The sequence below is a fragment of the Notothenia rossii genome (assembly GCF_949606895.1).
Source record: "Notothenia rossii genome assembly, chromosome: 4".
Lineage (NCBI taxonomy): Eukaryota > Metazoa > Chordata > Actinopteri > Perciformes > Nototheniidae > Notothenia > Notothenia rossii.
The window spans coordinates 36,763,263-36,780,052 of record NC_136902.1 but is presented as its reverse complement, the minus strand read 5'-3'; the positions used below and the strand labels follow the sequence as shown (position 1 = coordinate 36,780,052).

At 41.3% G+C, this 16,790-nt stretch overlaps 1 protein-coding gene across 2 annotated transcripts in view; it reads right to left on the bottom strand.

Moving 5' to 3' along the window:
* pard6b (par-6 partitioning defective 6 homolog beta (C. elegans)) overlaps positions 1–16,134 on the bottom strand; it is a 28,273-nt gene extending 12,139 nt beyond the window's left edge. The window contains exons 1-3 of one of the 2 annotated variants that reach the window (XM_079675986.1): positions 16,120–16,134; positions 14,330–14,700; positions 12,340–12,562 (exon numbers count right to left, since the gene is read on the bottom strand). In XM_079675986.1, the coding sequence (XP_079532112.1) occupies positions 12,340–12,562; positions 14,330–14,392 (286 nt within the window). In that variant the 5' untranslated portion in view covers positions 14,393–14,700; positions 16,120–16,134. Of the gene's footprint in view, positions 1–12,339; positions 12,563–14,329; positions 14,899–16,119 lie in introns of those variants that run through there. The other variant, XM_079675985.1, reaches the window with a different exon arrangement.
* Positions 16,135–16,790: the final 656 nt, after the last annotated feature.

Genomic DNA, 16,790 nt, shown 5'->3' with positions numbered 1-16,790 from the left:
TAAATCCGTATGGTTTATAAACCCCTGCTCACGGATTCACACGTCAAGATATCTACAGTATGTACTCTAAAAATAGAAAAATAAAACCCTCCAAAAATGTATTACACAAGTGTTCATCTGACAGAGCCGCAGAGCCTTTTTCAATGCCCTTGAACATAGTTCCTCTCTATTCCCACCAACACTCTGATTAGCAACTTCCTCAGCACCAGCTAACGGCTGCACAGTATCACAGTTGTGATGATGCAGGATGACACGGCCCGGCTCTCATTGCAACACCGTGGTCTCCGACGACAACCATGGCACCAACAGCCTTCACTTCCTGGTCCTTGTCATGCTGGCTGCGTCAGGGAACCTGATACTGTGTCAGGTAGGAGCTACACCACACTAAACCACTACAACTGCTTGGTGGGATAAGTATTTAACTACTTTGTTTGAGGAAAAGTAGTACTGCATTATGAAAGGTACTTACGTAATAGATAGTATTTAAGTATGATTAGGAAGATGTACTTTAAATATATATAAAAAGGTTAAAAAAAAAGTACATTGCAATAAAGTATAATTTTACTTTACTTTATCATTTTAAATGTATTCTACTTTATACTTCTTATCCTACACTTTTGAAACCAATAATTTACTTTTTACTCCACTACATTTATTCAATAAATGAGTTACGAGTTACTTTACAAAATCAGATGATTAGCTTTAAAGTATATTTTTATGCCAGTACTTTTTAACTTTAGTAAGATTTTAAAGGCAGGACTTTTTTGCAACAGAGTATTTTAACACTGTAGTATTTCTACTTTTACTTTTCCACCAGACTTCCACCATTGGAGTTTTACAAATGAAGCCTGTCATCACATTGTATGACTTCATCAAGTGTAGTAAAGTTAAAACATTGAATAACCGAGTTTATTTTTTTATATATCAAATCAACTCTTTTTAAAGCAGTGAACATTTTGTTTTTGACTTGTCCAAAAAACATAGATGAAGGGTAATATTTGGTTGGATTACAAACATTTTGTAAAATTCTGGAAATTATTACAAATAAATCCGAATATGGAGCATTTTGCCAAGTTCAAAGCACATATACATATATATGAATCACTCTAATAAACTCCAACCAATAATTAGTGCTCTAGTTAAAGGCTTGCTTAAAGGAACCTGTCTTTTTCTGATAATAAAGAAAAATGATCCAACTATCCATGAAACCTTCTGTATGCAAACATGACACACTTCTCAAGCATCCGAGTCTGAGAAACACCAAGAAAACCAAAAGCTGTTGGTGTTCTGGAAACAGTCAGTTTGTTGATGACAAGCCTGGGCGTTTACCACGCAGCCGTGCCATGCTGTTCCTGACACAGAGCGCTACAAGGAGGGGGAGCAGGGGGGGGAACCTGTGTGTCAATGTGAACTTGTGTGGATGAGACAAACCAGGGGGGGGTGTAAAAACAGCAGAGTTGAAACTGAGCAGGAGGCAGAAATACAGCGAATAAGGAGGTGATAACAAAGACGTTCAAAGGAGCAAATTCCCGGAGGGTTACTATTCCTGGCGTGGTGAGCATACCTCCCTGGCACAGCCCAGATAAAGGTGCCTTAATGCTGCTGATAAGACGGGGGAGAAAGAAATGGAAGGAGGGAGGTCAAAAGGAGAGTGCTGAGAGGACGTAGGGACAGACTACACCTACCACATGAGTGAGGGCTTTGGGAAAGGAACGTGCAGGAGCCTTGATGTGTAATTGAGCTTATTAAATCCATAATTCACAGGACTTGAACAATAGCCAGCTCTGTGACTCCTCATATAAGCTCCCTCTATTACACCCTGCTTTATTACTGCGTCTTGACAGGAGCCACTAATCAAGCAATACCCCAAATAACATCTACACTGTAGGGGAAAGCAGCGTTAATGTAGCAGGAGGCCTTGTACAAATGAACACAGCTTATGATTCATGCAGAGTGGATCTCTTTATTTTGCCTATACTCATGTTTGGCACTTTTCCGTGTGTTTGCATCCCAGCTGCATTATGAAGCAATTCCATCCATTTGTTTTGTGCTGACGTAGACACTTCTCTCCTCCTGCATTCTCTCCTCTCCCGCCCATCTTCCTCCCCCGTGTCCTTCACTCAATCTCCCCCTCAGTCTCTATGCTGCGTCTATCAGTGGGAGCCTTTCTCTTCGTCTCTCCACCTCTGTATGTCCCTGTTGGTCCTGCAAAGTCTCCTCCTCTTTGTGCGTAGCTATCAGGCTGTTCTCTGTCCTTTCAACGGTGGGAATCACCCCAAAAATTACAATTTTTTATAATGCATTTTTCACCCTGCGTCACCTCAAATTCTTGATGAAAACATATTTATTCTCGCATGACTCCACTGTAAAGCAGAATCTAATGATCATTTATAAAGACAACTCGTGCAGTGTAATTCCCGTCTCAAAAATAAAGTTGTATGCTCATTAGTTCCCAAACACATGAATTTCCACCATCTAAACGCTCTGGATTGCACTCTTGGAAGTGCTTTTTTTTTTTTTTTTTTTTTTAAATAACAATGTAGTGTACTGTAAATACATGGGTTTTGAGAGTTTTGAGAGTACAACAAGATACATGAGACCTTAGTTATACTGCACAAGATATTTTTGAGTTTGTATTTGGAAGTTTTGATATATGTGTTGTTAAAAGCAAAATCAAATGTATGTATTTTATTAAATATGTTTTGCTTTTTTCTTTACTATGGAGGCATATAAGGTAATCAAAGTTTTGTACAATGACTAAAAGGTAACACAGGGTGAGAGTAATTAATACGGAAATATTTTATTCTTCTGTGAAGTCTTCCTTTAAATCCACTGCTGCTACTACAGTAGGTAAATCAAGCAGAGAACTCGGTGGTCCTTAGAGGGCAGCGCTTGGATGTGGCGACTGGAAAGGAGGGTTAGTGTAGGGCACGGGATGATGACAGATGGGGACATATGCGTTTCATGAGGGATTGAAACAGGGGGCTATGAGTCAGCATGGGGTGTGTGGACTGAAGTAGGGACGTGCCTGGGACTGAGGCTGGACATAAGCTTGGGACAGGGCGGGTGAGGGGTTAGGGGCGGGTCATTCTGGGATGTGCGTCTCAGTACCGGGTAACAGGGAGGCGGCTGTGAGGAGGTGGCTAGATCTGGGTCTGATAAACCGAGCCTTCTGCGCAGCCCCGCTATATGAAGCCTCCAGGAGGACGAGGGAGAGGAAGGGCTGGATGTTGGGGAGGATGGAGGGGTAGAAGGGAGGGAGGAGCAGCCGCGTGGGCCAGGAGGACCCAAGTCTATTCTCACAAGCCTCTCGCTCACACGTCTGAAAAGGGACTTTACAGGGGAGGGGCGGGCGGGGGTGCTCCCTGGCTTTGTCCTGCCTTCAGCTTCTGGCTCTGGAAGACAACAGAGCCAACCTGCAGTTAGACCACACCACTGACGCACATCTCCCAGTACCACTTTCATCCACCTACACTGTAGCTAAAGCAAGGAAAGACTCAACAACAATACACATTTGCAAGTGCTAGTATATTAGCTTCACCATATTTAAGGATTCAAGTTTTATTTCTAAAGCTTATCAATTTGTATATAGCTTCGTGAGAGTGAACATGGAAAGGATAAGTAGTAGAGAACAAAAAGTGACTGTAGTCAGGCAGCCATGTTTCGGAGCAGCGTGTTGGAGCCTGCTGCTGACTGAGGGGCGCAGCTCGCCAGGGTAAATATGCTGGAATGGCCTGCTGAAAGAAATTCACTGATAAGCATATCAGTTATCATGCTTCATATCCATATCACTGCAGTGCCAAGCCCAGGGGACAGAAGGAATGCTATTTCATAAAAAATCAACATCAAATACAGCTGTATGCTCGCAAGCCAAAATGAAAAGTAAAAAATGTATTCTGATGAAAACAACTTCATAACATGATTTTCATTTTAAAAATACAAATGTTTTGCCTTTACAGTTGTTTCTTTGTTAAACAAAGTGGCCATGCTGGTCTTGCCAGTTTGCCCACTGCCTCACCTGCTTTCTCTTTCCGCATTGATCCAAAAAAAAAAGCTCCTCTGTTTCCTTCCCTGCCTCTATCCATTCATCTTCCCTAAGTCATTCCCTGAGACATTCTGACAGTCTCTCTCTCGCTGCTGCATAGAGTCTCATCCAGCCAGGTTTCAGAGGGTAAAGACTACGGGTTTATCTTGCCATGCTGTGTGCTCTCTCTTGTTTCAAATAGTGCATTTGGGGGTTTTCCCTTTCCTGTGGTGTGTTCTATAGGTTTGTGTGCATGTAAATGCTAGAAGGGCTAGAAGTTCCCTCCAGAGGGGGTTTCTCTCCCACACACTCCCCCCCACACACTACTTCCCCCCCCCCCCCCCACCTGAAACGCCTCCATTGGACTACTTTATTTACTTCCATAACATAATGACATCATTTCGGAACACTTGCGCCTTTAGTGGCTACTGCTCCAACACATTGTACGTGATACGCTAAGGGTCGGGACGTCCTAAGGAGGTTGACCAATCACAACAGAGCTGGCCAGCTAACCAATCAGAGTAGACTGGGCTCTGGTTTCAGACAGAGGGTGAAAAGAGGTGCTGCAGCACAGGCAGTATGAGAAGAATAAAGAGCTTTTTGAACATTAAATCATGGAGACATGTCAGAAAATACAAAATACTGAAGTTAGTACAATAAGGCCCCATTAAAGTTAACCTATCATGCTATTTTTAGCAAAAGCATAGGTCTCAGATATATACAAATATATAAAAAACATGTCTATGAACAGATCACCCATTCTAGTATGCCTCATATTCCTCTATTTCGGCCCTGTTACTAGAGTGCTGATTCTGGGGTATAAAGGCGGGAGATTCTACTGGCAGATAGTCAGCTAAAACACTGCCGTGACTAAACGCCATGTTATGTTCCAAACCACATGAAGCATTATTTCTGAAACAGTATGGAGCTCAAATGCTTTTTCTCTCGCGGGTTTACTACAAGGTGAGTTCCTTTTTATATCCTGCTTTTTACTCATACTCTCTTCAGTACAGGTTAGCTCTGAGTGTTAGCGATGCTAATGTAAACAAAGACCATATTACATCCAAAACAGTGGGGCATTGTTTCTGATGGCAACGTTTCTGATAGGGCCGTGGGTGTAAAACCAGCCCACATTTCAGATATTACATCATATCGGCAGCAAATCTGGATCAGCTCCGTTGTAGCCCCGTTTTTAGAGATTTGGGTACGGAGGAAAAGAGAGGAGGGTTTTATTTTCTGACGCTGCGTAAGTTCCCCGACGCACCGGCGACACATATTTATGTATAAAAGACATAAAAAATTGCATTTTGCATGATAGGTCCCCTTTAAGTGTTCTGTGGCCCTCCGCTTTCTTTCCCCTCCTTCGCTTTCCAGACCATTCTCCATCGCTCTCTCCATCCATTTATACCCCCTGTTGACGGAGGTCCAGTCTGGCCTCCTGTCCCGTCTAATTAGTCAGCAGACGTGATCAGAGGCTGGCACATTCCACCCAAAATGCCCCTCCCTCCATCTCTTTATTTCTTTCTCTTTCCCACCCTCCCCAGCTTGGGCCTCACTCTACATTCCTCTCTCACTAATACTATTCCCACTATCCTCCTCTCTCTCCCTCTTGCTGCATTCCTATCGCACTTACACTACTCCCTCTCCTTTCTCCACGTCTCTAATTACATGCTTTGCCTAAACAATGCATTATACATGACTCCCTCTTTAATACTGTTTACTCTGTCTGCCTTTCATCCTTCCATCGCTCTTATTAGGGTTGAGACACGTTCCTCCTCCACACATTCCTCCTCCAGTGCTTTGAATCCCTCGCAGCATCCTAGGGGAATTATTGCTGCTCTGTGGACAACCTTGAGATCCAAAGCAGAGGTGGCTGATTTCTATTATTTTCACACATTTTGTTCCTAACTTTTTCTTGAGTCTTTAAAGGGGCCCCATTATGCTCATGTTCATTTCAATGTCGTGCCTCTACTGTGACATGGTTCAAAAGCTTTAATGTTCAAAAGTGCTTTATCCTCATACTGCCTGTGCTGCAGCACCACTCTTCACACCGTCTGAAACAAGAGCCCAGTTGTGATCAAACTCTTAGAGATGTCCCACTCCTTAGCCATCACATACAATGTGATGGCATGCTTCAGACAGGACAACAGGGCAAGCGCGAGTGTTACACGGTGATGTCACTATGTTACGGAAGTAAACAAAGGAGTCAAATGGAGGCGTCTGGAGGGAACTTCTAACCCTTCTAGCATTTAAATGCACCAAAACATATAAAACACATTACAGGAAAGAGAAACCCAAAAGAGCATAATACGGCCCCTTTAAACATTTCATACTGAGCTAACAGTATAAATCCCTCGATCCGCCATCCTTATCTCAATATGTTTTTCTGACTTGTTGTGATTTGTCTTTTCCGTCAAATCTTTTCCTTAAACACTCTGTTCCTTGTTTCACCTGGCTCCCTGCGACTGTCAAACCCATCTCTTTCACTATGACACACCTACAGCACTATCATTAGCCAACAGACTCAGTACATTGCTTATCACACTCCTCTGATGTTGTTATCCTGCTCTAATGCTTGCCCTTGCACTTTGTCCATGCTGTACTTTAACACTGTACATTTCCTTTTCTCTGTTGGTATGATTCACGCGTTGCTGGTTACTTATTACTAGGGCAGTGCCTGCTGGGATAAGCAAATACAAGCATTCCTGTCCCTCCGTAAGAGTTACTGGCCATTCAGGACTGAAACCGTGTGAGCGATGAGCAACGTCACCAAACAAACCTACGCCCTGAGAGGTTGCTTGAAAAGCTGCTACCACTACACGGGTGACAACCTATAAACTCTTTGTGTTTTGTGTGTACAAAATGTTCTGGATGACTGATGAAGGCAAACACAGCGTCACTCAACGCAAGAGAATCTCTACCGGAAACCAAGTATTACAGTCGAGGCCTGTCACTGTCACCATAACTTATTGTGTTGGAAGATAGTGTCCCAAAATAATTGTGATAAACAATATTGTCCTATGTAAGACAATTTCTTGCTATTGATCAAATAGAGCAAATAAAAGCATAATAATGCAAGTACACCCGTTCAAAGAGCAATGGACTTAATACTGAAGAATAGTCAGACATTAGAATTGGATTGTAACAAAAATATCTCAAAATGTTATATAAAACCAAACAAAACAATACATTAAATGTTGACAAAAAAGGGCAATGCCCAAATCTTATAATTGAAGACAAAACTCAGCTGATTATTTCGATATGTTAAACTTTTGTGTAAAATTCCTTTGTAAACAAACAGGCATGTAACCACAACGGGCAATATTAAAGGTCAGCAAAGAAGATTGAGGGCATCATTTGATTACTTGTGAAGATGCTTTTAGGTTTTGTTTTGACATGTACTGTAAAGCAAATTATCACTTTAGCATACTACTGATTCTTTCCAACACAAGCTTCAGATTAGACAAGGATTTATCAAAAAGAAACACTGAAAGACCTACAAAGCTATTCACAGAGCAGATGTGAAACAAATAACCATAACTCAAACGCTGAAATTGCTCTTTGTCAGCAGTCCCTGATATGTAACAACAAGAACAGAAAACATTCTATTTCAAAAGAGCAGAAAAACTCAGTGGACTGAATCATCACATCTGACTAATGATGGCAACACTCCATTTACACAGAGCTTATCAAAAACAGAGTGGACCAGGAAGTAGCTCTTTAACCCCCCCCACCCCCATCTATAGAGTGGTGAAGTCACGCCCATCTACTTCCGGTCCATGGGACCTTATTTCGGAAAAATTATGCATTTTAGTCAATGAAGAGAGAAAACGTATCTTTCGATCCCGTTTGACTTGTGTCATGAATTACACATATGATGTTTGTCAATCTTAAAAAAAACATTTCCATGTCAAAAAAGTCAAAGTTTGTCGTAAAACTGTTGAAATATAAGACTATGAAAAATACGCAACTAGAAAGACTACAAATCCCAGATTTGTAAGTGATGTCATAACTGTTTTCCTCCACTAAGAGATAGCTAAGATCAGCTTCATATAGATATAATCTATCTATATGGCGTTGGATAAGATAACTTTAACAAGATGCCTGTGTGCTTAGTACCAGGTTGTTATCATACCAGCAATGGGTCTTGCTCGTTCTTTCGCTTCCCGTCTGATGAAAGGAACAGGACCTGTCTGTCCGCTGCACCTACACACTGTACCACACACACACCTACACACTGTACCACACACACGCACCTACAGCTCCTAAGACAGACTACAGACATTGTGTATTTTATTATGTGAAGCACTAAATGGTTTTAGAAAAATATCAACTCTTTGTTTTTAGATATCTACTAAACTAAAGCAAATAAAGAGAGTAGGCCTGTTATACTGAGTGATATATATTTTACACACTGCTCTGCATTCTGCACGGACCTCACAGCTGTTCTCACTGTAAACATTGCGTTGCGATGAGAGCAGTTAATAAAATAATATCCAGGGGATGCATGCAGAGCTGTCATTGGCGTGTGACTTGCACACTTTTGGCTGTCTGCGGAGACCAATTTCCCCCACCTCGCCAAAAATGCTGTAAAAGTGCTCATTCCCTTCACCTCCGTCTACCTGTGTGAGTGTGGGTTTTCCGCATTGACTTTGATCAAAAGCAAGTACCAGTCAACCAGGGGCGGATCTACCGGGGTGGAATGGGGTGGCAACTGCCACCCTAAAAATAGCCTTGCCACCCCAGTTGGCAGCTTTGTTTTGAAATAAAAGTTGTGGCTCATCGGACATTTATGAGAGAAAATCCCTAAGGTCCGAGTGCAACTGAATGCAGCACAAGACGTGAGCCTTGTAACCCCTCCCCCGGCCCTGGCGCGAGCGAGGAAATTTGATTTGCGGCGATTTCATTTGAACAGGACGGCGCAAAACGAGAAGCATTCGGACCCAAGTAGACGGAAAGTCAAAGAAGAACGTGTGTAAAACTGTAAAACTACACTGCCCAGCCAAAAAAAGTAACCACTTTGATTTAACTAGGCCAGTAGGTAAGGGCATTCAACTGGTTAATAATACCCCTGCATTATAGCAACAATAATAATAATAATAATAATAATAATAATAATAGCAATAATAACTGGGAAGGGGGGCGCGGCTGTTCTTATGTTCTCTGAGGGAAGGCTCACCTTCCCACACTTTGAAAACCCCTGCTCTATTCAAAGCCACCAGTCTCCATTGACAAAAAGAGTCATTATACTTAGAAGAACACAGGTGTTGCTGGTCTACCGCTGCATCGATTGGTTGTTTGTGTGCCTTTTAATGAGCCTTTGATCAATCAAATGAACCAAAGTGGCTAAATTATGTTTTACTGCTTCCTCCGTCCAGAGCAGTACATCACTGCTTAGCTTCCAGCTGGTACTCCTGGCTGTTTTTACTAAATAAGGGCATCTGGCCCAAATCTAAAAACACACAGACTATAGTAGTACCTCACAAAACCCCACTTCAACCCAAACTATCCCTTTAAAGCTACATTTGTGTTTTCAAATGCTAGTAATACTGCTCCCAGCATGCTTTGCAGCACCAATCAGCCTTAAAGAGACATGAGCACTGTTAATCCACCTATGAACAGACCTCTTCACTGCTGCCATGACAACAAGTAAACAGTGGACACCTCACTGCCAGCCCAATAATCATGAGCACATTGTTTAAGGATGGGGGGGGGGGTTAAATTGGTGTTTGTGTTGAAGCAATTTGAAAAATGTCCAGTAATCAACGCACAGTAACAAACACTTGGCCCCTTTGTCAGCAGTGAACAATACGATGTTAATGGCTGGTCAGTGATGTAGCCTTGATGCATAAACAACAATAATGTGGGCATTATTCAAGAAGCAGACCCCAACAATACAACAACAGACACTCACAGCCCTCCATCCAGCCCTCCATCCATCCATCTGACCACCAATGAATGAATACTCAGTGCACTTAGCCTAGGATAAATGCAGGAATTGGGTCCATCTATCCACACAAATAAAATGGGATTCCAAAAATAACCTTACATGACACGCATGGACTGAACTGGGCCAAGTGTAGACACTTTTTTTTTTTCTTCTCACACATACAAATTATGACAACGGAAATTGTCCGTCACAAATGTGTTTACAATCCCTGAGAATGGAGATTATGTTTCTATAAACTCCATACACATTTCCCCAGATAACTTTGTAATAGGATTTCAGGGCATCCACACTGTTGCCCTGTCTGAAGGCTTGCTCTTATGCAATAATGACCAAACACATCGCGTCTGACTACTGACCATCTGAGACATTTACATAATTGCTCAGTTACAGTCTCACAGGACACAGTAGTAGTCTAATGCGGTGTGAGCCAGTGCCAAGTTAAGACTACAATTATGGACTGATTTCCAAATTCAAACTGTTTTTTTGGAATAACTCAGCAGTCAATATCTGAAAACTGAAGGGGGGGGTGAGACTAAGAGTAGCCCTTCACTATGACCTTTCTCCCATGCTGCTGAAAACAGGGAAGAGTTTGAAGTTGATTAGCCTGATCAACAAGAAAACAAAGAGGGGTGGGGTGTAAAGAGTTACTTCTTGGTGCAGAACAAATAATAAAATTTCAAACCCAATTTTCAACATTATAATTGCCTGTGGCATTAGATCAGTGTACCTACTTTTTTTCGGTTAAAAGGTAATAACTGATAATAGAAATAAATTAATCTGTTTATTTTACTATGGATCTTTACAAACAGGTTAGGTTTCAAAAGCAGCACTTAGTCCCACAATCAGAAAAATAAAGTGTGTATATACTGATAATCCCATTGCAGCCCTCAAATACAAATCTTAAAAAAAAGATTCCAAAACTAAATATTTTTTCATAATTTGTCAATATGATATTTTGTTGTTATGAGAGCAGATTTCAAAGATATGAGACATACACAAACAGCTCTTAGTGATAACTCCCTACAGATAATAATACAGGATCTATAAGCTGATAATTTGCTGCATCACCACACTGCAGATCCTTTAAAGCTGGGACCAACTGGTGCTAAGCGGGAAGGTGATGGGGGTAGACGAATCAGGAGGGAAACAGGGTCTTGGGCACATGGGGGCTAAAGGGGGGTTGTGGCTGCATTAATGCAAATGTGCGTCTTCTGTTTTCCTTTTTTACGAGGAAGTGCGTGTAACATGCGTTATGCCTGCTTGCCTGTGTTTTCATGTGTTTTTGTGCGTGAGCAGGAGTGAGCCCAACGTGGGGGCTAGTGTCTGGAGCGTGTAATTGAAACACAGTCCCATGCAGAGCCACACACTGAACCCACTAATCTCCTCCTGACAAAGTGGCTTAGCTTCTATGGGGTCATATGGCACAGCGAGACAGCTTAAACACAACAGAGAGCGCGGGCCGACCTGCCCCGGCCAGCAGACCCTATGCGTTCAACAGGTCACACTTCAAAAATCAATTCAACCAAGATTCTATATATATATATTACTGACAGAAATAGGTTTATGCTTATCTGTAAATACGTGCAAACAAGGACTAGTAAACTAAAGTGATGAGCAAATATTACAGGAAATAAAACATCCAAGTGATAGAACCAACTACTTCCCCGGGTCCTGAAAAGATAAAGGAATTCTCCAGTGATAACATACACCATATGCAGGACAATAGTTATTATGATTACACCAGAGCCTGAGGGGAAGTAAGAAACAACAGGAGTCAAACACTCAAAAGTGTACTGTATGTGCAGTCACACAGTATAAACACACCTCCTATGTGACTGCCATGCCACAGAAACAGGATATTATGTATTTGACAATTACCCCAGGGTAGTTTTAGAAATGGTGGTCAGAGAGAAGTGAGAAACAGTAAGAAGCCTAGCACATTTTCTTTCCATCTCTGTTGCATAGGTTTTTTTTCTGTGTGTGTTTTCCTGCACTTGCAGACCCTTCTAAAGTAAATTCTCAGCGAGGCCGCTGACCTTTAACTATGTGGGTCAGAGAGTGACACCAAAGAACTTAGCCAGGGCGAGCGGGGGTATTGTTTACAATGACAGCTTTACAAGGAAAAAAATACATGAGCAACATACTGCCTCAAAGTAATACTGTGATGTTTTATTGCGGTATAGTTTTGATTATCGTAACAAATAAGCGCAAAGCTTAAAACCATATTTAGTTGCTTCTCATATGTCTGAGCTATGTTATTCATAACTAACACGAGAGCTTTGTTTGTATATCCGCAGTAAAGCAGAGCAGACTTTACAAACAGGTGGAAAGTGGCTATTTGTTCAAACACTTCCACTGAGCTTACCTGTCCTCTGCAGGAACAGTCTGAGTAGAGGGCTGGCCACAGAGATGGCTTTGTGGTAGTTATCGTCATTGTTGATGGGCAGCAGGTCCCCGTGGACGTCGGCGTAGCCCACCAGGAGCTCCACGTTGGGGATGCGATGCACATGCTGCAGGAGGCCGTAGAACTCATCGAAGCGGCCCGGCTTCGACCGATCCAGTGAGAACCGACGAAACTCTGCACCAAACTGGGATGGAGCAGAGAGGCAGACATGTGAGCACAATTATAAAACATGTGGGTAGGAAAAAGAAAGAAAAAGAAAAGATGCAATATGGGCAAGATGTAAACAATGTGTGCAAACAATGTTAAGAAATATTTAAAAAAGGACTGAGTTTTTCTGGCTCTGACTGATGAGGGCTGCACAATGAATCAGATAATAAAAGCATACATGATTGTGGTTTCCCACAATGAAATGAAAATGATTGACTATTAAAGTTTAAAAGGTGTGCTCCTAAATGTTGCAGCTGCTTACCAGAGTAGAAGAGTCATATTTAACAGAGAGCATGGGAGAAGCATAGAGTATGAGCCTTATTCTCATTCTGATGCAAAATATACATTAGCAGTAATGTAGCACATTTTCAACATGGAAGTGATACAACAACAAAATAATTAAATGTAATATTGGTGATCAAAATATTGATCTGGATAATCCTGGTCAACTTGTTAGCCATCATTTTGCAGCTATACTGATAAGTACACACTGTTCTGGTAGCCTAGCTAATTTCAAAACCGCTGTATGCAAGAGTCTGTCATCCATGTGGACAACACACACCGCATGTGATGAATTATTAATGTGTACTTTGGGATGTGTGTATCTCTACGTCTGTGTTTGCGGATGCAGTATGTTCAAGGCTGAACAGCATTGTCTAGTCAAGCTGTCTGACAGGATGTTTGGTAGTGGTAACAAAGACTGTCAGCCCCTCAAAACACATAGTTATCAGTTTGATCTCACTGGATCGATAGAGGTAAATGCCTAATTTTTAGGCAACCCTTTTGATGAGACACTGAGCCTAATGTCCCATTGGTGGTGGTGGTGGTGGTGATGAGAAGTGTTGTGGTTACTGTTGCCCAGCACTGACAAAAGATGATCTACAACTCACTGCCAACCTGGACATCTGATGCATTTAGTAGCTACACAGTAGAATTAAATTAACTCTAGGTATGGGAACAGGTCCCAATCCCGTTTCCCGATTCAGACAGGAATAGACAAAACATTTCAAATGACCCTGTACTGCTGGGTTTTTAAAATAGCAGAACAAAGTAAAAATAATTAGTGTTTTATAACTGTGTGTGAAGTGGTCTGGATGAAGTAACACAGACACACAGTTTGTTTTTATCAACCGTATTGAGTTCCTATAATAAGTTTTGAGCAGTAAAAAGCGCACTGAGACCCGTACCCCAGCTAGATGTACACAGAGAACCATGCCAGGGGCAGGAGGGAGGCACACTGTCGCGGAAGGAGCTATGAGCCTGTCGCAGGCCGTATAACACCTAACGCTCCGGAAAATAACAGGCAGCTAACAACAAGTCATACCAGGGTTATTTGACATAATGACAGGCAGTTATTCTAAAACTTGATCGAAACTTTGAGTCAATATTTGATACGGGCAGGGTGGAGCGGCGGAGGTGGCTGTGACAGGTGACACGGGCTCACTGCGGCGTCAGCTGACATAACCTCCACCTTAAAACTTACCCAGAACAACTGAAATATCACTACGCCAGGGTAACATCAAAGTTGTAAGTATGGCTATCTAGCAGAAATTAGTCAGTGTCAGTAAACCTGTATTGGCTAGTTAAAGCTCTAGCTAGTGCCTGTGTCATTTGTGCGACATCATAAACTTGCTATCAAGCCACTTAGCAGGCTAAATTAGCTAAGGTAATCATCTTTGGGGGTAGCTAAGAATACAAATACACCAGGTAAAGTGAAAAATAAGTCTATATTTGTAGCTGTTACCTTGCTCTTCACCTCCACGGCACTCAGAGAACGGTTGCTCGGCACTCGATGGTTTTTGTTCATGTTTCGCTAGCAGCGGGACCGCCGCCGAAGCACTCACACACTCGCCCTGCTCCTGTCGCGCCGCCGCCGCTGCTCAGTATCCAGAACCTCACGTATCCACCAGTTATTGGTCCAGTCACACGGTGTGTCCCGCGACTTCTCGGCGTCCAGCGGTTTGCTTTATTCCTCCGAGAATGCGACAACGGCTGCCAACCAGCCTAGCTCACCCTGTGAACTTCTCTCCTCTCATACTTGCCGCTGCCAGTGTCGCTGTAGCCCTGCTGCTGTGTGCTGTGTGCTGTGTGTCGGGCTCTGCCTCTCTGCTAACTCTGCGTGGAGAGGGGCGGCAGCACCACACTTCAAAATAAAAGTCTTTCTCTCACCCATGACGTCACAATAAGAGCACTTTATCATCCTGCATTTCTGTGGGCAGATAATTCAACTATGTAATACAAATATATTATGAATGGTTTCTCCTATCTATCATCATCCACAACTTCAAGAATAATCGTATTTTTTATTATAAATGATTTAGACATAATGAATGCTCTATGCAAAATATTTATTTTGGGTCAACATCTTGATTGGCAGAGTATGACTGTAATTTAATTAGACATCTTTTGCATTTCCAATAAGATATAAGAAGTAGGCTACGCATAATGGTACACAATATATATCCAACAAATCCATAATAGTGAAAACAAATGTATTTTAACAGGAATCAAAACACATTTATTTTACAATTGTTTTTATTTAGATTAATAATTGTTTTAAACGTATTAATAATTGTTCTTATTATTCTAAACTAAATATGATGGAAAAATGCATTTGCAAGTTAGTTGTTGTTTAGTTATTATAGCGTACTTTGTGTAACATTCGTATATTGTTTACACATGGGGGGAAGTCTTTTTAAATTAATTGTCATGGTGATAAATACAGATAACATAACATTTATTCAAAAGTAAATGTTATAGATGACTGGAACAACTTATCTGCTGTTGCATGGTGACACCTCCTGGCCAGAAGCCATATAGCTCTGCTGATACCTGCCTGACTACACTAAACCATGTGTTTTGTCTCATACTATAAAAGTAGTTGCATAAATAGATTGTTAAACTAGGAGGATGATCATAACCTTTTAGTATAGGCATATGTCCTAAAGTTTTTCAACCTTGCAGATTGGTTTTCCTCCCGGATAAGTGTGCATTTTCTAAACTGCATGCCTGGTTTTGACTTGATCTATTATTTACCTCAAGTAAATCTCAACTCTGCCTAGTGCATCACAGTTCAATCTTTTTTATCTACTTTAAACACAGCCTATTTGATAACATTAAGTTGTGTTCTATACCAGGAAAGTATGATTAAAGGTCATTTTTGCTTTTTTTGGCAAACTAATTTAAAGCCAACCTACAGAGTTTGGCCTTAAGCTGCCTGTTTGACACCTAACACACTCCCCTGTTTGTCAGAATTGTATTTATTTATGACAAGACAAAAACATTTCTCTTGGTCTATTTGACACCTCTACCAGACAGGTTAGATTAATGCCTGATATGATAGAATGCATGATTATATGGCTTTGGGATCAAAGATTGTGGTTTTAATGGGTTTCAAAAAAGGACATTTTTGTCATTCACATTATGACATATTCTGACATCACACTTTGATATTATGAGCTGAGGTTAACTTACAAAATTGGATAAAAAACAACCCATTAATTCAGCCAAAATGACCGAAAAGGTGAGACTTACGTATGAATGTCAACTACCAGCAAAAGCACTGATGGCAGTCTGCAGGAACAACTGAAGAACAGTGATGTCATCCGTCATCCACCATCTCTCATCCACCTGAAAGTAATCTACAATAACCACGTGACACAAACTTACAATGAATGAAACAAAAAATCGTTTGAAAATAAAACCTAAAAAAGAACCCAATAACTCAAATGCAATCTTCGTCATTCTAAATCTATATGCTTATCATATGGTTGGCTAAATTAAAGGGCTAGTATGTAGTTTTATTAAAAAAGCTAATGTACATATTTAATAATATCCATTTAGGACTCATAATGAGTATTTGATAGATAGGATAAAGGCTTCCATGCATCAAGAATATGGTTTTCATGGGCACACAATTCTCCAAAACCTCACCCTACTCATACCTCAGTTGCATATGCTAAAATAGCATGTTATCAGAAAACAATGCTGCATTGAAACTATAGAAACAAGGTAAAATGGTATTTCCAATAAAGCGAGTCTATAACCTTTGCTGAACACCCGCCACTGTGCGCTGAGTTTTGCCTTTCTCAGATTTTCTTCTTCCGCTGCTTTAAAGCACCAGAAGAGTCAGAAAGAAATTATGCCTAAATGACTCTTGTCTGAAATATTGCTTGAGATCCATAAAAAAACATGTGTATTCTATT